The sequence below is a fragment of the Notothenia rossii genome (genome assembly GCF_949606895.1).
Source record: "Notothenia rossii genome assembly, chromosome: 2".
In the NCBI taxonomy this organism is placed as follows: Eukaryota; Metazoa; Chordata; class Actinopteri; order Perciformes; family Nototheniidae; genus Notothenia; species Notothenia rossii.
In genome coordinates this window covers 44,421,562-44,447,111 of record NC_136904.1, presented here as the reverse complement: position 1 = coordinate 44,447,111, position 25,550 = coordinate 44,421,562, and the positions used below count along the sequence as shown (strand labels likewise).

General features: G+C 44.4%; 1 protein-coding gene across 2 annotated transcripts in view; it reads right to left on the bottom strand.

Moving 5' to 3' along the window:
- LOC307030213 (retinaldehyde dehydrogenase 3-like) overlaps positions 1-25,550 on the bottom strand; it is a 93,543-nt gene that overhangs the window by 46,043 nt on the left and 21,950 nt on the right. For both annotated transcript variants that reach the window (XR_013805579.1, XM_079666508.1), the window contains exons 5-6: positions 14,948-15,009; positions 1,235-1,363 (exon numbers count right to left, since the gene is read on the bottom strand). Coding sequence is in view for 1 of the 2 variants with exons in the window: in XM_079666508.1 (XP_079522634.1) it covers positions 1,235-1,363; positions 14,948-15,009 (191 nt within the window). In the remaining variant the exon portion in view is untranslated. The remainder of the gene's footprint in view (positions 1-1,234; positions 1,364-14,947; positions 15,010-25,550) is intronic.

Below are 25,550 nucleotides of genomic sequence, written 5' to 3'. Positions count from 1 at the left end.
TTATAACTATAAGGATCATATAAAGATGTGATGAGATTTTGCGTGTGTTTATAAATTACCTCGAGGGCCGTATCAAATGGTCTTGCGGTCCGTATACGGCCCGGAGGCCGGAGGTTCCCCACCCCTGGTTTACATGCATAAAAAGCTACATAACACACAAGTGGATGGGCAATAACCGGAAAAGCATGTCATGGGACCTTTAATAAAACTTAAACAAATTATAAATGGTAGTAACTCATTCATAAATGGTGATTTGTTTAACACTTTACAAGGCTCCCTTTTGGCAATTATAAATGTTAGTAACTCATAAATACATGGTCATAAAGAGATGCCAAGAAACATCAAGATGGAAGGGGGGGAATCAACTCACTGAACAACAGATAACAAGGATGTTGGCTGATGAAGAAGACGAAGTAAGCTAGTGCCATATAAGGCTTAGTCATCTTGCCAAATAGTGAGCCTGTGTTGATGTCTGGAAACTATGTCAGAACTGGTTTATAAATGGCTCTTAATGATTAATAAAGTGTTTACAACCTAATTAATAACCTAATTATAAACCCTTTATGAATCCTTTATAAGGGTAGTCTTATTGTAAAGTGATACCGGTATTCCTTATATCTTCTTTCTATATGATCATCAAATTATATATTTATTAGTTATTAGTTATTAGTCTTAATGTTGAAAAAATATTGTTATCTCTAATCTTATTATTTTTCATTAACAACAAATGTCTGGGTTTGATACAAGATTCAAACCTTAAAAGGAAGTTGGGGGTTTCAAGGAAAGAACATTCTACAAATGACACTGGACCGAATCGATGACTCAGTACATTATTAGTTACTATATACTAAAACTGTATAAGATTAGTATTAGGGATTCATTATTTATTTACCAAATTGAAGGGACTATAACTATATAATAAGAATGCTGTTATATAAAGCATATAGCAGATCACATTGAGATTGAAACCTATAATTACAACAGTGAAACATAAGGAACACATCGGAAAGAGTTGCTTTTTTTAAATTAAAAAGTGACAAAATATCATCAGGGATAGATAGTGGTGTCCGTGAGCTTATGCATGGAGGAACCTAACTGACCTTTGGGAGACATAGTTAAAAGGTTAAGTTTGAGATTGTCTCGGGAAGCAGAACAGACTGATCACATGAGAGCGGGATTTTTCATTTGCGTTCGTTTAAGAGGACTGAGAGAGGTTTCAAGTCCAATATCAGACCTCTTTGACAAGTGATCCAACGTGGAGGGCTGTGAGGGGGGTCTGCTCCGCTGGCTTGATGACCACAGTGTTTCCACAGCTCAGGGCTGGCGCCATCTTCCACATGAACATCAGCAGAGGAAAGTTCCACTTGCATAATAAAAAAAACAAGGCAGGTTTCAAGCACAATATTCCAAACGTAGCACAGTTAGTGTGAAATTCAAGTTATAATGAAATGTAAACTGAATTCACCCCCCTCTATCAGGCTACAAAACTTTTTTTAATGAATGAACATGATATTCCATAACATTTTGCTTCTCGACGCACTGGGCACGATGATCTTCTGGGCCACTCCTTTGCTACAGTGGCAGAGCCAAACTATCTTCAAATTAGGGGTGGGCGATATTGAAAAATATAATATCACGATATTTTTCAAGCAGTATCACGATAGACGATATTTATCACGATATTTTTTCATGTCGGTTATTATGGTTCTTTTTCAAGTTACTTGACAGTACAACCACCACAAGGTAACAAAAACTAAAATAAAAAGGAGTAACAGACCAAAATACCATTTCAAGCTGGTTTTAATTCTGCAATGAATCCCTGAATGAACAATTCAACAGGAATTTTGATATGGCTTCCTCAGTGTTCAAGTAGGTAGGTCTACACCCTACACAACAAACGTTAACACTGGTTTCTTCACCAAGTAAGGTGCACTCTAGATAAATAAAATCAAATATTCAAGGCACAGTTTCTCAGTATAAAAATTCACTTTCTGTTTTAGGTAGCACTAGCAGTGATGTCAATAAACATGAAAAGGAGAGTAAAACATAACTAAGTCAAACATAAAACATCAATGAGGAAAAGTCAGTGCCAAACAATTAAAATGTAAACTTTAGACTTGAAGTGCAATCAAAGACTTTAACATAACTCAACATCTGTTTCAAAAGGGAAAAACAATATACATACCTTATTGATAAAATAAAATATAAGCCAACAGAATCAACCAAGACAATAAATGTGCAATACTGTCTGAATCCTGAATAGACAGCTTGGTTTTTATTAACCGGTATCAGGATGTAGTTACTTCTGCATCATTTTGAAACGTGTATTACAATTAAATCACGGCAAAATAGGTTAATTTTGTCGTAGTTGGTTTCCACCACAGTATTTACATGGATATAAGCCCCGCCCCCTCTCCAGCGCGTCCTGTTTGAATGACAGGAGTAAACACAGCTCACAGCCGCGGTGAAACTCCAGCGGTTAGGGTGAGAAACGCAATTCAGAAGCCACTGTTCTGACGCTTTTAAAGCAACTTGAGATTTTAACAGTATCAGGGGCACGCAGGCCATGGTGGCTGTAGGACGTACAATTATTTTCGGGGCTTCACGGCCAGACCGGCCGTCATGGCCGCCGTGAAAATCCTACCCTGGTGCACGATCACGATAGATATGATATCTCTGAAAAGGCATATCGTGGAGACGTAATATCGTCTCGACGATATATATCGTCATATCGCCCACCCCTACTTCAAATGCTTGAGGAGTTTTTAGTCATCACTATGGGTCTCTCATTCTTCAATCGCCAAGAAGAATTGAATTCACACTTACATTAAACCGTCATAATACTTATTAATTACAGCATTTTTAAGGCTACACCCATACTAACACAGCTGGTTTATCAAACTGCAGCTTACTTCCTTAAAGGACTATGATGTTTGTCAAATTGAACATCTTTATAACCTTTGATCATCCCAAGGAGGAAAGGAGACAATCCTATTCCCAGTAGCTAATCATAAATATGGAATAATGCAAAATGCTGATGAAATTACAATTAATAGGGAGATGATTTGACTATAGCTGGAGTTACAGTTTGTATAATGGAATGTTTAAATGAAGAAGAAATTACATTTTAAATGTGGTTTATTCTGCCCAAATGCACATTTCTCTTTTAGGTACGTTAGGTAGGAAATCTGATCCAAGTGCGTTAGCAAATAAAGGCAACCTATACCAAAAGAGCAATCTGGAGGATAATGCGGGAAAGACTGGCATGCTGGAAAGTACGATCTGGCACTGAGGTGAAAGTGAAGTGGGCCTAAATACTAATGGAGCCAATGGGTGTAACAGAATGAGAGAGAGAGACAGGGTGTGACTACCAGGTGACTAAGGAAGGTTAATGCAGAAAATAGGTGAGTGAGAAAGCAGACTGTGACAGAACCCCCCCCCTTAATGGACCGCTCCTGACGTCTAAGAAAATTCTACGGGAAAAAAAAAAAAATCCTACAGACACAGGGTGGAAGGTGGAGGTATGGGAAAGTTTAGTACTCATCTGAGAATGCTCTCTCGGCCTCTCCCTCCTGGAAATCATCGTCCTCCTCGACTGATGACGCCTCCGCCTCCCCCTCACCCCTCCCCCTCGACGAAGCCCCTGGTCTGTAGCGGATGAGTGGCCGCTGGCTTAACGCCTGGTTGAGCGTGGGTCCTAGAAGGCTGCTCAGGGTAACGCAGGTGGAAGTCTCGGATGAGTTGAGGGTTGAGGATATGACGAGCAGGAATCCACTGTCTCTCCTCAGGACCATAGCCCTCCCAGTCCACCAAATATTGAACCCCCCTGCGACGGGAACGGAATAGACGACGAAGGGTCTCGGTAGGACCCCCATCGATCATCCTAGGGGGTGGTGGTGGAGGGGCGGCGGGAATCATAGGACTCTCCCGGACAGGTTTAATCCTAGAAACGTGGAAGGTGGGATGGATTTTCATGTTCCGGGGCAAACTCAGTCGAACCGCTGCAGGGTTAATGACCTTGACAATCTCGAAGGGTCCAATAAACCTGGGCGCTAACTTTTTAGACTCTACCCGAAGGGGAATGTTCTGAGTGGAAAGCCACACCCTCTGGCCTACCTGGTACACAGGTGCCTTGGTGCGTCGGCGGTTCGCTGATGTGGCGTACCGGTTAGCAGACTGAAGCAGAGTTGTTCGAGCCTGCCTCCAAGTCCTCCGACAATGTCTGATGAAAGCCTGGACAGACGGACAGGTAACCTCCCTCTCCAATGCAGAGAACAATGGGGGTTGAAAACTGTATGCACACTGAAAAGGGGAAAGACCAGTCGCGGAACTGATGAGGGTGTTGTGGGCATACTCCACCCACAGGAGTTGATTTGACCAGGTTGTTGGATGATCAGAAGCCATGCAGCGGAGAGTGGTCTCCATCTCCTGATTCTTCCGTTCGGTCTGGCCATTGGCCTGTGGGTGGAAACCGGAGGTAAGACTGACCGTCGCCCCGATCAGTTCACAAAACTCCCTCCAAAACACAGAGGTGAACTGGGGCCCCCGGTCTGAAACCACATCAGTCGCAAGTCTGTGAATGCGAAAAACGTGGAGAAGAATACGTTTGACCGTCTCCTGAGCTGACGGGATCTTAGGCAGGGGTACGAAATGAGCCATCTTACTAAACCGATCCACCACCGTCAAGATGGCAGTATGTCCGTGGGACGGTGGTAGACCGGTCACAAAGTCCAAAGAAATATGTGACCAAGGGCGACGTGAGACCGGTAATGGATGAAGGAGGCCAGCTGGCGCTTGATGAGATGGTTTGTGCCGATTGCAGACAGGACAGTCATTCATAAACTCCCGGGTGTCAGCCTCCAGTGTGGCCCACCAGAACCGTTGCAGGACCATCCCTCTGGTACGTTTAATCCCAGGGTGGCAGGAAAGTCTGGAGCTGTGAGCCCACTGAAGCACCTCAGCCCTCAAAACCTGAGGCACAAACAAACGGTTGAGAGGACAAGAACTATGACCGGGTTGGTCCACCAAAGCGGTCTTAACACCTCTCCTCAATCTCCCAAGTGAGGACGTCGATGACTCGAGGAGCAGGAAGAATAGTGTCGGGGATACCGCAGACCGTCTCCCTCCCTGCCGAACTGCCGGGACAGAGCATCGGCCTTCAAGTTGCCGGAGCCCGGGCGGTAGGAGAGGAAAAAATTAAACTGGGTGAAAAATAACGACCACCTGGCTTGCCGGGAATTCAGTCTTTGTGCCGACCTGATGTATTCCAGGTTCTTATGGTCGGTCCAAACCTGAAATGGTTGTTCTGTCCCCTCAAGCCAGTGTCGCCACTCCTCCAATGCCAACTTGACTGCTAGAAGATCCCGGTTCCCCACGTCATAGTTTCTCTCCACCGGACTCAATCTCCTCGAAAAGAAAGCACAAGGGTGGAGCCTCTGGTTCTCACCAGAACGTTGCGACAGGATGGCCCCCACCCCTACGTCAGAAGCATCCACCTCCACCACCAACTGACCAGCGGGGTCTGGTACTTGCAGGATAGGAGCCAACGTAAACTGGCCCTCGAGGTCCTGAAAAGCCTCTTCGGCTGCAGGGGACCAAACGTCACCTTGGACGAAGTCAGGGCGGTGAGCGGGGCAGCCACAGTGCTGTAGCCACGGATGAACCGTCTGTAAAAGTTGGCGAATCCCAGGGAAACGCTGCAGCTCCTTCCGGGAATCCGGAACCCGCCACGAGGTAACCGCTGAAACCTTGGAGGGATCCATCTACACACTTCCTTGACCCACAATGTAGCCAAGAAAGGCGACCGAAGAAGTGTGAAACTCGCACTTCTCCGTCTTGACGAAAAGCGAGTTCTCCAGAAGTCTCTGGAGGACTGCCTGGACGTGGTGGATGTGTTCCTTGAGGTTCTTTGAAAAAATCAAAATGTCATCCAGATAAACAAAAACATAATGATCCAACATGTCCCGGAGTACGTCGTTCACCAACGCTTGGAAAACTGCAGGGACGTTGGTAAGTCCAAATGGCATCACCAGGTACTCGTAATGTCCCAAAGAAGCATTGAAGGCGGTCTTCCATTCGTCCCCCTCACGGATTTGTACCAGGTAATAAGCGTTTCGTAGATCCAGCTTAGTGAAGATTGTAGCCCCTTGTAGTAACTTGAACGCTGACGAGATGAGTGGCAGGGGATATCAATTCTTCACCGTGACATCGTTCAGACCCCGATAGTCAATGCAGGGTCTCAGGGTCTTGTCCTTCTTCGCCACAAAAAAAACCCTGCTCCTGCGGGTGATGTGGAAGGACGAATAATTCCCGCAGCCAGAGAGTCATTGACATAAGTCTCCATGGATTTCCTCTCCGGTGCCGAAAGCGAGTACAACCGGGCCTTGGGTGGGACTGCGCCTGGATGTAGCTCAATGGCGCAGTCATAGGGCCGATGAGGTGGGAGAGATGTCGCCTTAGCCTTGCTAAATACCTCCTTAAAGTCCAAATATTCTGCTGGAACCCCTGTGACATCCGGAACCTGGTTCATATCCACAGATAGTTGAAGTGCAGCGGCCTGCTTGAGGCAAACCTGATGACAGGAGGAACTCCAACCTAGGATGGACCCAGTTGCCCAGTCAATGTTTGAGTTGTGGCGACAGAGCCATGGATATCCCAAAATCAGAGGAATTTGGGGGGACCGTAGCACATGAAACTGGATTGTCTCATGGTGGATCCCCGACATGAGCTTATGGACCGGTGTCGTCTGGTGTGTCACCATTCCAAGCAGGTGACCATCCAAAGCATTAGCCGGTACCGGCTGGAGCAGCCGACCTGTTGGATGCCCAGCTGTAGTGCGAGCTCCTCGTCAATGATGCTGACATCTGATCCGGAGTCGATAAAAACAGCCAGAGCCTGAGATTTGCCTGTCAGGAGGAGTCGAGCATGGCACAAGGGTCTTAGATTGGGGATCAGCTCAGAGGTTTGGCCCACCAGTATACTCCCCATTACTGATGAGCTCTGCCTTTTACCGGACAACGGGACACCATATGTCCAGCCTGATCACAGTAAAGGCAAAGATTACCTCTTCGACGTAATTCCCTCTCCTCAGAGGTAAGACTGCATGGGCTCGACCTCCTGGTACCGTGAGTCAGAGTAGGAATGGGCCCGCCGCTCGCATCTGTTGCTCTCCTCTCCGGGTCTGGATTCGTCTGTCAATCCGAGAGGTGAGCTCAATCAACCCATCCACGGAAGCAGGGAGATCATAGGAGACCAGCTCATCTCTCATATAATCCGCTAATCCTCTCAGAAATGCGTCACACTGCGCCGGCTCGTTCCAGCTGCTGCGGAAGTCAATAGCCTAATCTACCACCGTGCCGGAACCCTGGCTCAAGCTCAGCAGACCTCCGGCAGCGTCGGGACCCAGACGAACGGAACCGAACACCTTCCCCATCTCTGCGGAAAATGCAGCAAAAGAGGCGCAGACTGGAGTCTGCTGCTCCCACTCTGCAGTTCCCCATAAACGGGCTCTCCCCGTCAGATGATTAATGGTGAAAGCTACACAAGCCGCCTCGGAGGAGAAGGTGTGTGGCTGCAGTGAAAACAATATGGAACAGTTTGTGAGAAAAGGACTGCATCCCTCAGGCTCACCAGCGTAGCTTTCCGGCGTTCCCACACAAGGCTCCGGAGCGTATCCAGTCGGGCCAGAGGCTGGAGTGAACATCGGAGCTGCGGACGGAGGGACGGTAGCAGCCATGGTGGCGGCCATCTGCTGCATCTGGGAGGTCAGGTAAGCCAGCGTTTGTCCCCTTGAGGTTGCCTGGTGGGTCTCGGTAGCTAAGGTAGCTATCGTGACCTCCTGTCTTTGGATGGCATCCTCAACCCTCTCAAAGCGATCTCTAGGAGACCCGGTGTTTGCTTGGTCCATTTCTGGCCAGATCGTTCTGTCACAAACGAGCTGACAACCAAAATGCAACACACGGGAAACCAATCTTTCCTGTCTACTTTCGGTCTTCGGTATTTGAGAAGCGTATTATTTAAAAAAATAAATAAAGTTGGAAAGAGGCAATCATGACATATTAGGTTATATTATATTATATTAGACACGCAGTAAATATAATTAGACAACAAGACTAGCTAGACAAGACAGCCATTCTACATTAATATACTGGTTTAGTTGTGCAGATTGTCATGCAAAATAGGTCTCAGTTGGGAGGGAACCTTGGTTCCAATATTTTCTTTCTCTTGGGACTCATTTGATGAGGGACCGTCAGCCATCTTAAAAAGGGCCAGTGAAATGTTTGTCAGTCATGTTTTGATCAGCCACAGGGCACACGGGCAGCCGGTGATTGTTTGGTTTACATATGTGTTTATGGTGACAGATTTTGTGGTGTAAACTTTATGTAATTTGTTTATTATGTGTTTTCTCTTAGGTTGATAACCTAACTTAGAATGGATTTGTGAGAAGAAAAGCTAACTTGTGATAACATGTGGCGTGCTAACTTTGAATGGAGAAGAGCACATGAAATAAACATAAATCCTAAACTAAAGCTGAGTGGTCACGCCCCGTGTTTTCCAACCCTTTCGGCTGGAGTAAAACCGAACAATTATTCATTTATTATTGATGAGCAAATAAGCAGTCAGAGCCCTGTTGAATTTGTTAGTGGGATTTGCTAAATGTTTTGGCCTTTTTCCATGAACTCATCCAAATAACAAGCCAACCCATGTTTATTAGCGTTCCCCTTGATGACTGGGTTTGAAATGTCTTTACTTTCTTCTTTCTTCATGTTCTCCTTTTCCCTTTTGCGTGTAAGATCATGTAACCTCCTAACAGTGAACCTGGCTATTGAGGGCCCCTGGAGGCCCTAGGGAGATTTCCTGCTTGGTTAGCTTAGGCTAATGCTATATACCTCTTTTGTGTTTGTAAATGACACCGAGCAAGTTCAGCTATGGCTGATTCCTTTGACTAACTGTAAAACAGTCTAATCATGCTGCCCCTTTTTTTGTACTAAGAGGAAGAACATTTTTAGGATAGTTTGGAAAGGGCAAAGAGTAGCTTATCCAACTGAAATAAAAAACAAACATAAACTGGGGCTAATTATCCATCAGTTTTTTGGGTTTCCCAGAAAGATATACTGTATGACTTATTTCTGAAACAGTATGGACCTCAAACGCTTTCTCTCTCGCGGGTTTACCAAAAGCTGAGTACCTATTTATATCCGGCTTCTTTACACATACTCTCTCCAGTACAGCACATCGTTAGCCAGTGACGGCCGGCCCATAGGGGCGCTGGGGGCGCCGCCCCACCTCTTCCCACATTACAAATTAAAATAAAAAAATATATATTATTTTAAAAATATATTTAAAAAAAAAAGAAACATTTTAATTAAAATGTTTAATGAACAAGGTAAATATTATATAATTGGTATCAGTAAAATGTATAATCTACAATAAAATCTAGTTTAAAATGGTGTTACGATGTCTAAAGTTACTGATAAGTCACATGTTTCCTTCCTGGCTTTGCCCGTGTATCATTACCCTCTCTCGTCTGAGCGCTAAGAGAGGAGCCCTCAACCAGTGCAGCAGCAGCCACTAGCAGCTGATTGTTGCTATCTGTAAGCTATGACTCCGAAACATAATTTCAGCCAATCAGCGTCGTCAAATCTGATGATCACCGGGCGCCAATGTCAGCGCCCGGTGCAGGGTTATGGCTAGAAAGGATCCGTCTTGTGTAAAACTCTCGCGAGAGTTTGCGAGTCACGTGGCTGAATGTTTAAGTTTCACAGGCAGCCTTTCAATTATGATCGTTAACATCAGTGGGCCACAGTAAATGATGGTGAGAAGCTAAACTATCTATTAATTATGTCAATTACAGGGAGTGTGACTGGCTGGATGCAAAGAGGTAAACACTGTCTTTTGTTTCCCATGCTGGCTCTCCAAACAGCCGGGGACAGATACTATATGCCCGTGCTAAATAAACACACACACACACACACACACACACACACACACACACACACACACACACACACACACACACACACACACACACACACACACACACACACACACACACACACACACACACACACACACACACACACACACACACACACACACACACACACACACACAAACACACATTATTGTAGTTGAGTTTTGACAGTATCCATCAAACTAGATGTTTTGCCTTAATGGTCTGTTTTCTAATATTTCTGTGTTTCTGAACCACGTCTGTGTCTGCATATAATGTTCGTATTTAGTTTCCAGGGTTCCCGCGGGATCTTAAAAAGTCTTACATTTGATCATCTGAATGTAAGGCCTTAAAAAGGTCTTAAATATGACCAAAAAAATAAGAAAGGTCTTAAATATGATTTAGAAGGTCTTAAAAATAATCGGATTTGAAAGGTACTTCTGTGTTGCGATAGCGTCTAAATGTGTTTTGGGGGAAATGTCCGGGCTGCAAAGTAACCAGTACGGTAATAGCCTTTCAGTTCCCCCCAACAATTTGTATTGAATTAAATCAACATGAAACCAGTAATCACTAACTTTATTTCACCCGGCCCCTTATTGGACCCAGCTAGTAACCTAGCAACAGTGTTGGGCAAGTTACTTCCAAAATGTAATATATTACATATTACTCATTACTCTCTTTTGAAAGTAATAAGTTACATTACAATATTACTGTCTCTGAAATGTAATGAGTTGCACTACTTTAGTTACTTTTTAGTTACTTTCACCAAAATAACCGCAAAAGAATAGCTAGGTATTTTAAATGCTAAAATGTAGTTTAGTGCAGCTCATTATGCATCCAGTGAAGGGCGATGTGGTAGCATAACAACTGTGTAGGCCCTTAAGGCTACTAACAAATTGTATTACAGGGCTTCGTTGAATACTCGATTCTGATTGTAAATTCTTAACATGTGACATGTTGTTAATACAGCAGTACAGACCGCTGTCAAGGACTATAATGAAGGTTAACATTTTGTAAATCAAGGCAAATATTATTTAAACCATGCTCATGGTTTGAAATGGCAAACATTGAAAGGCAAAAGTATTATTAAAACCATGTAGCCTACTACATCATCACCTTGGTCCCATCATATACGATGGGAAGAGAATATTTACTGTGCTTGAAAACTGGTATCACATCATTATGTGAGGTTGACTTTGTGACCTGGAGAACATTTCAGCTGCAACATCAGCTCGTTGATAATAAGCTTGGGATATGAGATATTTTTGTAGCCATTCGTGGTGAAGGCATCTGTGCTATTGTCATACTTGCCAACCTTTAGACCTCAGAAATCGGGAGCATTTCAAAATGCAAAATTGGAGGGGGGGGGGCGGTGCTAGTGGATCGCCGGAGCTGTTAGATTAACATTAACATGCTTATTGTAGTTGTAAGTGCACTGCCTTGCGGCCTGTAGCACCATCCTTGATGGAGCATATGTGTGGGTTGGACCTGTATTTTACAGGAAAGGAGTGAGCAGAGAGTAGAGTAGTTGTTGATTCTTGTTCTGTTTTCTGTGAATATCTGCCTCACCCTCTCAGACTTTGAGTTGCCCGCGCTACTAAAGAGACGTGTTACCATGGAAACCAAACAATGGTGTAGCTGTATTAAAGTCGGAGTGGAAACAGTCGTGTTTAAATCAGATTTTGTCAGAAATCGGGAGAAATGCGGGAGAAATATGACCCCGGGAGGAAACCGGGAGAGGGCAATGAAATCGGGAGTCTCCCGCGAAAATCGGGAGGGTTGACAAGTATGGCTATTGTATGCATTATTTTTGACCCAACATTTCTACAGGCATGTCAGAATATGGTACTATTTTCACATGAATATTCTAGCCATTGTCTATTTTTATACCACAAGCTGCAAAATGACCGCCTTACCCCACTGTACAGGCGGGTAGTTGTTTAGATATACCTGGCACCTGCGGGCCGCAGAGGGGCGGCGTAGTTTCGGGCGACGAAGACTGCTGCTCCGGGGCCGGCGAGTCAGGCGGGAGTAAGCTAGTGTCCACAACGGAGGGTAACGTGATGTCCGCATCTGACCTGTTGCTACTGTCTGCAGTAGATGCAGTGTTGCTGGCGTTTAGTGATGGTTGCTTTAACCATTTTCGTATAAATGATTATCCACAGATCAGATGTGTGTCACTGCTGTGGAAGCACTTTGGAAATGATGCACGCGCAGCGGAGCAGGTCACGCGCACCTGACACAATTTGTTGTTTGTATTTTTCGCTACGTTCTCTTTTTTGAATGGTTGTATGACGTTCAACTTCCCCGAAGATCTCGACGCGAAGCCTGAAGGGTAAACACCAGGTTTACTAATCGACCCGCACAATTTGTCCGGTGTCGGAATGTCTCGCTATGTTAATACATTTCTTAAAAAACAAAACACTATTTAATTTCGGGTTAAAATGTGTTGTAACTGCGTTACTGAGCATTGTAACGGGTAATATATTACCCACATTTCATTAGTAATGCGTTACATTACTTCGTTACAGCAAAAAGTAATATATTACTGTAACTCCGTTACTTTTGTAACGCGTTACACCCAACACTGCCTAGCAACCAAGCAACCAAGCATCAGCTTGCGGCAGTCAGAAACTCATGTATCTTCGAATCTACTTACAAATTCATATGGGGAAGTGTCAGTTCAACCGTATTTGGTTGGAAAACATCTAATTTAGTGCTTGGTTGAAACCAGTGGAGGGGAACGTGTTTGAAGCCCGCCCCACCATTTGCAAAAGAAATAAGCGTTTGTTTTGCTAATGTAGCGTTAGCTAGTGGAGCGTTAGCTAGTGCAGCAGCTCCCGCAACAACACCGGGGGACCTCCGGGTGACGTTTGGGTCTACGTCAGGGGTGCCCACACTTTTTTGGCTGGTGAGCTACTTTTGAAATGACCAGCTAACCGAGGTCTACCAACCAAAAATAAAAACCCAAATTGCAAGGGTTGCTGAATAACACTTTTTATTTTTACATGGGATAACTACAATAGGGCTGCAACAAACGACTAATTTGATTATCGATTAATCTATAGATTAATGAAACGATTAATCGACTATTCGGACTACTACTGTGTGCCTTGCACAATTTCTCAAACGCTCTTATTTAGCCATCAACTTTTAGATTTAGTTTGAGGTTGTTTTAGGCATGTGGAAACTAACAATGAAGACAATAAAGATGAATACTTGATTCAAAAATACATATATTATTAAATTAACTTAACAAATTGTGAACAAAATTAACATTGCTTTTTATTTGAATTAAATAAATAATATTTCACATCAAAAGAAACAACAATGTTTTAACAAATCTTATTAAATAATCTGATGACAGAACTGGAAACAGAATAGCTGAAACTTTAACAAAATAAATAACTCAGTTACCTCTAATCATTAACCCATGTTTGTATAATGTAGTTAACTCCGTGTGTTGCTGCTAGCATACATAACACCTGACGTGGAAACGTTACTCGTGGATGGGGCTACAGAGCTACTCGAAAGACAGTCGAACCCGGTGCATTCCTCCGTCTGAATGTGGAGCACTTTTGCTAAATGTTTAGACAAATTGCTCGTGTTACCGCCCTTACATGCTAAACTCTTTTGGTGACGAGCATTGTCCACCTCAAGACGGGTAACATGTAACCACACCTTGGAGCGCTTCTCTCCACCATCTCCTCCGTGTGTTGCTGCATGTAGCAGCTGCGTGTGTGTAAACTGCCCCGCCCCCTTGCAAACAGACGGGGGAGAGAGAGATCTCTTCTGGATTGGAAAGGTCGAAAATACACCGACCATAGACGCATTTGTTTGTCTTTTTGCATGTTAGAAACGAGTTGGCGACACTAAGACTAAGAGATAATGTTTGTGTAGCAATAATACATGACCTTTCTCTTTCTCAACTCGCTACTCGGAGGGAAGTCGCTGTCATATGCCTTGTTGTGAACACTCCGATAATGCCTCTCCACGTTACCTTTCTTTGGCAGAGCGACGCTTGCTTTACAAATAAGGCAAATAACCTTTGAATGTGACATCACAAACAAAGATTCTCCCTCCCATTCTGTGTGGAAGTGGTATGTCTTTAGCTTTTTGCTCGTTCCCGCACTCATTTTGTTGTTTGTCTCTCCCGGCACTTGACTGATTTTGTATCGCTTTGCATTCTGTGTTAACAGACTGGAAAGCAATAGGTCGCTTTTTCTGTCAATCAAGTCAACTCCTGAATTAAGTGGCAGGGAGGCCAAAGGAGGAGGGATCAAAACCTGTTTTGTCTATTTTAACGGAGCTGGATTTTTTTTAATTTATGAATGACTCGCGGTCTACCAGCATTGCCCCCGCGGTCGACCGGTCGACCGCGGTCGACGTACTGGGCACCTCTGGTCTACGTCAACCCTAAAAGCGGAGGTGCTGTAGACGCTAAATACCGTAGTTAAACACCAATCATACAACAGCAACGATGAAATAGTGTAGCCAATTTAATTTAAGGGGTAATTTCTCAAAATGTTCCCCGTGTGGTTTATTCACCATTACAATAGCCCCACCTAAAATAATTTCCACCAGCCGCCACTGGCGTTAGCTCTGAGTGTCAGCGATGCTTGCTAATGTAAACACAGACCATATTACTTCCAAAACACGTTGCATATTGTTTCTGAAACAGCAACGTTTCTGATAGGGCCGTGGGCGTAAAGCCAGCCAACATTTCAGTAATGTCGTCAAGACCACATCTTTAGAACACTTGAAAGATTATTAATATTCATGTAAGCTGTACAGTACAAAGTCTCAACCTAAACATTTGATATTGTGCAATGGTGTAAATGTTTAAGTGCTTATTTAGATTAGTGTACACACACAATCATGTGCATGCACGGCCAAACACACACAGTAACATTATTTACTTTTTACTTTTTACACCAAGTTACAGCAATGTGAACAGTACAAATTGTTCTTAAAAAGTGATTGCTCTGGACTCACCGGAATGATTGCTCCACACACTCCAACAGGCTCATGTTTGGTTAAACACAGGAAGCTTTCATCTGTGAAATACAGAGAAAAATAAAAAAGTCAGTCTCCAACGTGACAAGATATGGAGTTGGCAGGACCCCCGGCAGAAGAGTAGTCTGAGATGGTGGTTATTATTAAAGCCGAACAATATTTCCCGGTTCTTTTGTTATTGCTTTGAGGCACCAATTAAAATGAAGGATTCAAGGCTTTTTTGTCATTCATACACAACCCAGTCTCATGGCATTTCGTGTTCACCAACACGATTTTTAATCTATTGATTCGTGTTCACCAACACGATTTTCCCCTTTTTTTCGTGTTGCACAGCACGATTTTAAAAGCAATGTATTTCTACTGGTAATGTGTTTCGTGCCTGCAGCACGTCTTTTTCTCCGGTCGGGTCGTGGAAGACCGGAAGCTGTGTGGTTCATAAAAACATGTTCTTACTCAATATCAAGCCACAATTATTGCTTTTATTTTAAATCGTATAATTTCGGACTTTTGTTTCCTTTTCTCTGAGGAAAATAAATGGGGCTCAGAGCCTCAGAACACTGAAATCTGTATTTTTTAAATCTTTTTTTCCTTCTAATTTGTTATTCTTTTCAAAATAACACACTGTTATTTACTCACCAATAACACACAATTATCCTTGCTTTTATTTATTGGTTTAATTCCATAATCTCGGGCTTTGTTGGCGTCCTTCAGGAACTGAATTTCAAAATAAAAATAACCGGAAACAGACGAAGGCATTTCGAGCGCTTACCCAAGATCCTCAGCTATGGTTTAAGCTCGCTGATTGGATGTTTTAGCCGCAATGCAGGCTGGAATTTGGTGTTTATATGATATGAAATCCGGAAAACATTTTAAAAGAATAAATTAATACTTAATTCCGAGTGTTCTTGCTTTTCTCTTTGAAAGTCATCACATAACGGCATTGTAATACACGGTCCGGCTGCATTACATATTACAGATCTGCCGTAGTTCTTTATTTATAGAGCCCTGATGAGAAGACCTTTGGAAAAACTGGAAGAAATGCCGCCGAAACTGAATACTTAACGTGGATCATAAATATATCAACAATTAAACAACATCTTCAATTTCTCTTCACACAATACGTTTCCTTGCAGTATCAACCTTAATTCGGCTGACTTTTATATTTGATCTAATTCGTAGATAGGTTATATTTACACCATAACAGTGCACAACTGATATAAAAGGACTTTGATTTTCTTTGATTATAAGAATGTAAATACTGAGTCTGAAATAGTGTCACGATTCTCATGTTATGTCACGTTTATAGTTTTGTAGGTTTGGGTGTTTTTGCTGTTTTCCATGTCATGTTTTCCTTTGGGTTATTGTCTGGTCCTTTTCCCTGTGTTTTTCCTCTTGTCATTAGTTTCCCTGGTGTGTCTAATTGTCTGATTATGTTCACCTGGGCCCCTGTGTTTTCTCCTCCCTCCTCACCTGTGTCTTGTTGTGTGATTGAGTCTTGTGTGTATTTAAGTTCTGGGTTGTCTGTCTGTCTTGGTCGGTTCGTCTTGTTCCCTGACTAGTTCTGCGGTGAGTGTTATGTTTGTCATTGTACACATATATCATAGCCTTGAAATAAAGGAAGTTTCAGTTTATATCTGCATTTGGGTCCTGCTTGTTTCTCAAACCGTGACAGTACGAACCGACCAAGAAATGGGCCCAGCAGATCCGTTCGAGTCGGAATTATTAAATGTTTCCTTTTTTTTGGCCAACTGCTCGGATAGATGGAAGAGAGCACCCGGAGTTCAGCAGCGGGAGGCTGTGTTGTCGGAGGCGCGCCAGATGGCTAGAGAGAAACCAGGTATGGTGAAGTTCTTACCTGGCTGGATTTCAAAGATCCTCCCTGTGTGTGATTCCCGGCCTGCTAGCCCCAGGCATGCTAGCTCCCGGCCTCCCAGTTCCCAACCTGGCACCATACGCCTCGGTGGGCTCCGTCTGCAGTCAGCCCGTGCTTCTGCCCCAGTTTCTGCTCCTGTCCAGGAGTCATATTCTGGAACTCGTCTGGCTTATGGAGGTCCAAGGAGTATTCAGGCGGCTACTAAGAGGAGGAGTCGCAAGGCCAAGCTAGCAGCTCAAGCCCCAAGAGCCATGGTTCCGGCTCCAGAACCGGCCCACACAGCCATGTTTCCGGCTCCAGAACCGGACATTACAGCCATGTTTCCGGCTCCAGAGCCGGACCTTATAGCCATGTTTCCGGCTCCAGAACCGGACCTTACAGCCATGTTTCCGGCTCCAGAACCGGGCCTTACAGCCATGTTTCCGGCTCCAGTGCCGGCCCACACAGCCATGTTTCCGGCTCCAGAACCGGACATTACAGCCATGTTTCCGGGTCCAGAACCGGACCTTACAGCCATGTTTCCGGCTCCAGAACCGGACCTTACAGCCATGTTTCCGGCTCCAGAACCGGACCTTACAGCCATGTTTCCGGCTTCAGTGCCGGCTCCAGTAACCATGGTCCCGACTCCGGCTCCTCGTCACCTGCTGACTCATCGGCCGACGCCAGCTCCCCGAGTCCTGTCGGCGTACCGGCCGACTCCAGCACCTCGTCTCCGGTTGGCTGTCCGTCCGACGCCAGCTCCCCGTGTCCTGTTGGCTGTCCGTCCGACGCCAGCTCCCCAGGTTCTGTTGGCGAACCAACCCACTCAAGTGTCGTTGGAGGTCCCGCAGACTGCGCTTCTGCCGAGGGTCCTGCCAACTCCATGTCTGGTCCCGTTGGAGGTCCCGCAGACTACTCTTCTGCCGGGGGTCCTGCCAACCCCATGTCTTGTCACGTTGGAGGTCCCGCAGACTGCTCTTCTGCCGAGGGTCCTTCCAACCCCATGTCCTGTGCCATTGGAGGTCCCGCAGACTACTCTTCCGCCGGGGGTCCTGCCAACTCCATGTCTTGTCAAGTTGGAGGTCCCGCAGACTGCTCTTCTGCCGAGGGTCCTTCCAACCCCATGTCCTGTGCCGTTGGAGGTCCCGCAGACTGCGCTTCTGCCGAGGGTCCTGCCAACTCCATGTCTGGTCCCGTTGGAGGTCCCGCAGACTACTCTTCTGCCGGGGGTCCTGCCAACCCCATGTCCTGTGCCGTTGGAGGTCCCGCAGACTACTCTTCTGCCGGGGGTCCTGCCAACTCCATGTCTTGTCACGTTGGAGGTCCCGCAGTCTGCTCTTCTGCCGAGGGTCCTTCCAACCCCATGTCCTGTGCCATTGGAGGTCCCGCAGACTACTCTTCCGCCGGGGGTCCTGCCAACTCCATGTCTTGTCAAGTTGGAGGTCCCGCAGACTGCTCTTCTGCCGAGGGTCCTGCCAACCCCATGTCCTGTGCCGTTGGAGGTCCCGCAGACTACTCTTCTGCCGGGGGTCCTGCCAACCCCATGTCCTGAGCCGTTGGAGGTCCCGCAGACTGCTCTTCTGCCGGGGGTCCTGCCAACCCCATGTCCTGTGCCGTTGGAGGTCCCGCAGACTGCTCTTCTGCCGGGGGTCCTGCCAACTCCATGTCTGGTCCCGTTGGAGGTCCCGCAGACTACTTTTCTGCCGGGGGTCCTGCCAACCCCATGTCCTGAGCCGTTGGAGGTCCCGCAGACTGCCCTTCTGCCGGGGGTCCTGCCAACTCCATGTCTTGCCACGTTGGAGGTCCCGCCGACTACTCTTCCGCTGGGGGTCCTGCCAACTCCATGTCCTGTCGCGTTGGGGATTCCGCCGACTGCTCTCCTGCAGGGGATCCTGCCGGTCCTGTGTCCTCTTCCATGGGGGATCTTGCCGACACCGGCTCCTGACCGGCCTCCGGAGGTGCCTAGTCTTCACCCCTCCTCGGACTCTGCCTTGCCCCCTGGCCGTCCGCCCGAGATTCCCTCCATGGACTCTGCCTTGCCCCCGGGCCGTCCGCCCGAATTCCCCTTTTTGAACTCTGCCTTGCCCCCGAGCCATCCGCCCGAATTCCCCTTTTTGAACTCTGCCTTGCCCCCGGGCCGTCCGCCCGAATTCCCCTTTTTTGAACTCTGCCTTGCCCCCGGGCCGTCCGCCCGAGACCCGTCCTCCAGAACCCCTCCACCCACCCTGCTGGATTTTTGTTTTTTTGGGACGTCTGGAATCCGTCCCTTGAGGGGGGGGTTATGTCACGATTCTCATGTTATGTCACGTTTATAGTTTTGTAGGTTTGGGTGTTTTTGCTGTTTTCCATGTCATGTTTTCCTTTGGGTTATTGTCTGGTCCTTTTCCCTGTGTTTTCCCTCTTGTCATTAGTTTCCCTGGTGTGTCTAATTGTCTGATTATGTTCACCTGGGCCCCTGTGTTTTCTCCTCCCTCCTCACCTGTGTCTTGTTGTGTGATTGAGTCTTGTGTGTATTTAAGTTCTGGGTTGCCTGTCTGTCTTGGTCGGTTCGTCTTGTTCCCTGACTAGTTCTGCGGTGAGTGTTCTGTTTGTCATTGTACACATATATCATAGCCTTGAAATAAAGGAAGTTTCAGTTTATATCTGCATTTGGGTCCTGCTTGTTTCTCAAACCGTGACAAATAGTATATCAATATGCTATAAAATTATGTGAAAACATGTATAAAACTACACATCTTCAGATGTTGTACATAAGTGTCCTACACTGATAATACAAAGTTATTATAGCTGGGTGTACCTTGTGTGCACCGCCTAGTGGTTAAAGCACGTTATTGAATTATTGTTTTTATGTGTTATATTTGATTAAAAAAATATTAAGAGTACATACTTTCAGAGGGGGAAAGTAGAAGGTCTGTGATAGAAATATAGAATATAAAAAATCAAGAAGATACTGTAAGTGATCTCTACAATAAAACAGTTTAGTGCCAGATGTACAAAGATATTAATAGGAGGATGTGCAAAACAGAAAAACGAATTAACCTTTATTTAAACATTAAATAATACTTGAGAGTAAGGTCCTCTTTTAAATAAGAAAAAAACTTTGGGGGTATCTACAGATAAATATTAAGCCTGACAAAGTACTTAACGTCTAATATATTGCTTTCCTGCAATGTTAACTATGTTGAAGCGCTTATTTTAACTGATATTATACATATGAATTATACTCTTATGTATGTAGATAGTATAAGAAATGTGCAGAATATGACAGTTTAATGGTGGAGGTACAAACCCATGTTGATAGATGTCTTGTAATGTGCTGTTGAGGAACCTGTGACCCAAGATTTTCATTCATTGCATACACCGTAGTTTTGTATATGATATGTAAATAACCTTTGAAAATCTTGAAATCTTGAAAGGGATGTGCAAAATAGCTATTATACAGTCTTTAATTAACTATTAGTAGAGAATAACGAGTAATGAATATACATTATTACTCGTTTCCATTCATGTCAATTGCAGATAAATGTTTAGTCTTCTCAAGCACCAACTATCAAATATCTCTCCTGATGGTTGGCACTTGGCAATCAGGTTAACCTCTGAATTGTGGAGTAGAATTACAAAGTAACAATGAGCTGTCATGTGGGTATATATTAATGCTGCGCATTATGGACACAAGCGATTTTCACCCATTTATTAATTATATGTTTTACATTTGATAACACCAATGTGTTTAATACTGGCAACTTCTAATTGTGGGAAAAACGAAAACGTTCAGTAGAGACGTCCCATGGAACATTTTGCGAAACACAATAGCCAGCATGTGTAGTTCTGGGGGGGGCGTTCGATTCCAGTTTTGGATAGTTTGGCGTGGTTTTGTTCCATTTCAAACAGCTGTTTGACGCTCGGCGTAACCTTGGCGCACTGCCACTCCAACATCCAATCCCAGCGCTTGAAAATTAATCACGGGGACTGTAGTCCTAAACGATATCTGGGGATTATGGGTAGTGTAGTGTCTTCGGCCATCCTAAACTCCTAGAGGCCTACGTCTGTTTCCGGTTATTTTTATTTTGAAATTCAGTTCCTGACGGACACCAAAAAAGCCAGAGATTATGGAAATAAACCAATAAATAAAAGCAAGGATAATTGTGTGTTATTGGTGAGTAAATAACAGTGTGTTATTTTGAAAAGAACAACAAATTAGAAGGAAAAAAAGATTTAAAAATACAGATTTCAGTATTCTGAGGCTCTGAGCCCCATTTATTTTCCTCACAGACGGAAACAAAAGTCAGAAATTATACAATATAAAAAAAAGCAATAATTGTGGCTTGATATTGAGTAAGAACATGTTTTTACCCGACCGGAGAAAAAGACGTGCTGCAGGTACGAAAACACATTACCAGTAGAAATACATTGCTTTTAAAATCGTGCTGTGCAACACGAAAAAAAGGAGAAAATCGTGTTGGTGAACACAAATCAATAGATTAAAAATCGTGTTGGTGAACACGAAATGCCATGAGACTGGGTTGTCATACATAGCTTCTGTATAGTTATGACAATTAAAAGCTTAGGTCACAGGCTCCTCCAACAGTGCAACAATAAAACAGATAATGGTGCAAGTAAATAAAATAAAATAGAATATAATAGAAATAGTGCAGAATAGTCTATATACAAGTAATTGGAATATTGATATATATATAAGTTGCAAACAGATTAATGTTATGGATCTTCTTTCAAAAGTTAGGATACTGTAGACTGAGGTTCCAGAATGAGTCTAAACCTGGAGAGAAACATCAGACTGTATGAGTGCATGTGTCCCTGAAACCTTTTGCTATCAATTCAACCAAATTGTTTCCAAACCATAGCTTTGAACTGTAAGCCCTTTTTATGTGTGTCTTTCCGGAGTGCTACACATTTTGAAAGATTTCACAAAACACAAATTACTTCTCTATAAGAAACAAAAAACGTCTAATTTAAAATGTTTTCAAGTTTTCCGATACAGCCAGAAGGTTCCCCTGTGCTTTCTTATACTCAGAGTGAACATTTCTGTTTTATTGTTAAGCTGTTTTACACTAGTTGTACTACACATGGTGACAGCGGCTCAGCAGATAACTGGTCAGACCTGGCCTCCTAGTCTGCCCCCTGACCTTCTCCAGTTTCAATTCCAGCTGCCTTTATCAGTGAGACACTGGGTGAGTCATGTTCATCACACCTTAGGACACTTCCGCTTCATTTCAGTTGGCTGTCACTTCAGTCGGTCATGTTACGACCCCAAAATTACTCCTTCCAGCATATGTGTTGGACGGACTTGCAAAACAATGACTTGGTCCCACATCTGCTCCACACCTACACCACTGATATTACTGACTCACACACCTCACTTTGGTAGATTCCTTGGTTTGTTGGTTTAATTATAATAAATACCTTTCTTTACATTGTGTCCTTTTACCATTATGTTTTCATGGCCGAGAGCCAGGCCATGACAACAGCCTTAGGCCTACTGCAGCTCTGCTGGCTAACCCCCACACCTTTATTATGCTTATCCTGTCATTAATGTAATAAGCATGCCAGGTACATTTTTCTGTCATCAAATAGTCAGTGCAATTAGACTGAAAGAGAAGGCGTTGTGCATCTCTGAAGTTTCCAGTGTGTTCACTGTGTACAAAGAAAATCTTCGCCTGCCTCCAACCAAACTAGCCATCTTTACTGTGGCTCTAATAAATGTTCAAATACATTCCGGTCTGATTTGACATTGTGTATGTCACTTATCATCATCATCAGCTTTTATTTGAAGAGACTCTTGGTCCATTATTAAAAGACATATAACACTCAAATATAAGTAAAAAAAATGCAGTTATACCAATGTTTCCACAGAGGTGACTGGTATCGTATAGCACTGAGACACGGATTTGAAAGCAGCATAATGACAGAGTTATGAGAAACATTCAATCGGCAGATTAATTTGTACATCAGATTTCTCAAGAGAGCAAGGAACGTGTTGACTCGTGCATTACAAAACATTTCACTTGCACTGCACCCAGAGGCGTCAATTGGGTATGGCAAGGTATGGCAGCTGCCACACCTTGGCTCCAGGGGAAAATGTAAATGTTCGTTTTAAAAAATAAATTTATGGAATTACTCTGTGTCAATTTGTATTGATTATTCTATTATTTAATACATATAAATTAAATACAAATGAAAATCAGAACAACACAATCGATTTCTCTAGTCTAGATATTATCTTTCCCAATACTTATCGTAACGTATCCCCCCTCCCTATCTTGAAATGTGGTATCTCCTGACGAGAAGCCGCCGGAGGTCAGAGCGGGTCATGTTATCGCGGTTTTTTTAATTTTTCGGCTAAGCTAATTAACTAAAATGAAAAGAAAGCAAAGAACTTTAGAATCTTTTTTTATCAAAAAAAAGGCAGGTGAAGGTGATGGCTCCAATGTTGCCCCAGCAGCAGAGGGAGAAGGACCAGGTAGTGAAGGTGGGATTCAAGCTGTTAACGAGGCTGTTAGCAACTCCAGCACCTGCGCCGGGGATGCAGATGCTAACAGGGAGACGGAGACTACATGCATGGAGGCTGAGAACTCGTCCACACCGACTTCTCGAATTGAATCCGAGTCTGAGTCCCCACCAATTTCTCAGATTGAAAGAGCTGGATCAGACGTGGACAGCGATAAGGAAGGTCAAGGCCCGGGTGCAGCAGCAGTAGCAGCCTCTGGGTCAACTGGAGCAGAGAAGAAGGATATTAGTGGATGTAAAACAGACGGACTCAGGCGTCCTCGTTTGACCCACTTCCCAACTAGAAATGGAAGACGCTTTAATGTCAGTGTGTATCAGGAATATGACTGGGTTGAATATTCTGCGCAAGAAGATGCAGTTTATTGCTTTGCATGCCGTCATTTTGGAGGAGCCTCAACTTTAACTTGTGACAGGCATGGACTGCGTGTGTTCATAGACACTGGATACACATGTTGGAAGAACATGAAAAAAAATCTCCGGGATCATCAAGGGAGCAGTAGACACAATTGTGCTGCATTAGCGTGGTCTAACTTTAAGGCTGTGATCAGCGGACATAAGGAATCCATCGCAAGTCGGATTGACGCAAACAGGACAGATGAGGTGCAGGAGAACCGGGCTCACGTCAAATCCTTGTTCAAAATCACGTCATTTCTGGGAAGACAGGCCCTCCCTCTCCGTGGCCACAACGAGAGAGATGAGGATGAAAATAAAGGAAATTTCCTTGAACTTTTGGACGTTATTGCAACAGATGACAGGAACGTGAAAAGCAAACAGGAACGCAGGTATGCGCACTATTCTTCCCCAGAAGCCCAGAATGATATGGTGAGAGTAATTGGGGAAAATATCAGAAGTATAATCATAAATGAAGTAGGAGAAGCACGGTACTTTTCAGTGTTAGTGGATGAAACGAAAGACCTGTCTAAGAAGGAGCAGCTGGCCATTTTGATCCGTTATGTACATGACGGGATTATAAAGGAAAGAGCCATTGGAACCTATCACATGAAGGACCTGACAGCTGAATCCCTGGCCCAGAAAATAATAAAGGAATTATCGAGTTTAGATATTCAGCTGTGTGTTGCACAATGCTACGATGGTGCAAGTGTTATGCGGGGTAATGTGCGTGGAGTGCAGGCTTTAATACGTGAAAAAGTGCCGCATGCAGCGTATATACACTGTCATGCACATAGACTAAATCTTGTGCTTGTGAGCTCGATAACTGAAATACCAGAGATGGCAGAGTTTTTTGGTGTTGTTCAAACACTATATACTTGTATTGCAAATAGCAATACCAGACACATGCTTTTCATTGAGGCTCAAAAGAAGTTGGGACACAACAAAATACTGCACTTGGAGCGCACCTGTCCCACTCGGTGGCTGTATTGGTATAGGGCTCTACAGAAGATAAAACTGCGCTACGAGGCTATACTAGCTGTGTTAGATGCCACTATTGACGCTCATGCAGAGGGTTCAACTGAAGCTGCTGGACTTCGGACAAATATGCTGACAGTCACTTTTGTTGTGCGTCTTCATGTCCTAGAAAAAATCTTAAATCTCACTTATGGACTGTCTGAACAGCTTCAGACAAAAGACATTGCAATCACGATGGCTTCCAACCTCATACGGAGTACTAAGGCCCAGCTGGAAAAGATGAGGTCAGATAAAGAGTACCAGGACACACTGAGCAGAGCCAAGGCATTTTCCACAGAGCTCGGCCTCCCAAGCAGCGACACTGCCCCTCTGCGACCAGCAAGAGCACGGAGTGTGTCCAAAGCCTTGGCAGGGTTTATTGTCGGATCATCCAGTGGCCAGAGACAAACAGGAGATGACCAAGAAAAAAGACTATACTTTGAAACACTGGACCGCTTCATCTCTGAGTTAGATCGCCGATTTACAGATAATGATGAGCTACTTAATGCTATCCAGGCATTTGATTGTTCATCTCCCCATTTCATGGATGTAGTTAAAATGGAACAGTTTGCACAACTCTATGATGAACTGATCGACACCACCCTTCTCAGTTCCCAGTGTCACACAGCAAAAGCTTTCCTTGAACTTGAGATGAAGGAGGACGTGGAGGAGGAGAAAAACATAATGCTGGCTTTGACACGACTGAAGACCATGTCTGTCGCTTTTTCAGAGGTCATCAAGCTATTCAAGATCGCAGCAACAATTCCTGTCTCCACTGCATCCAACGAAAGATTCTTT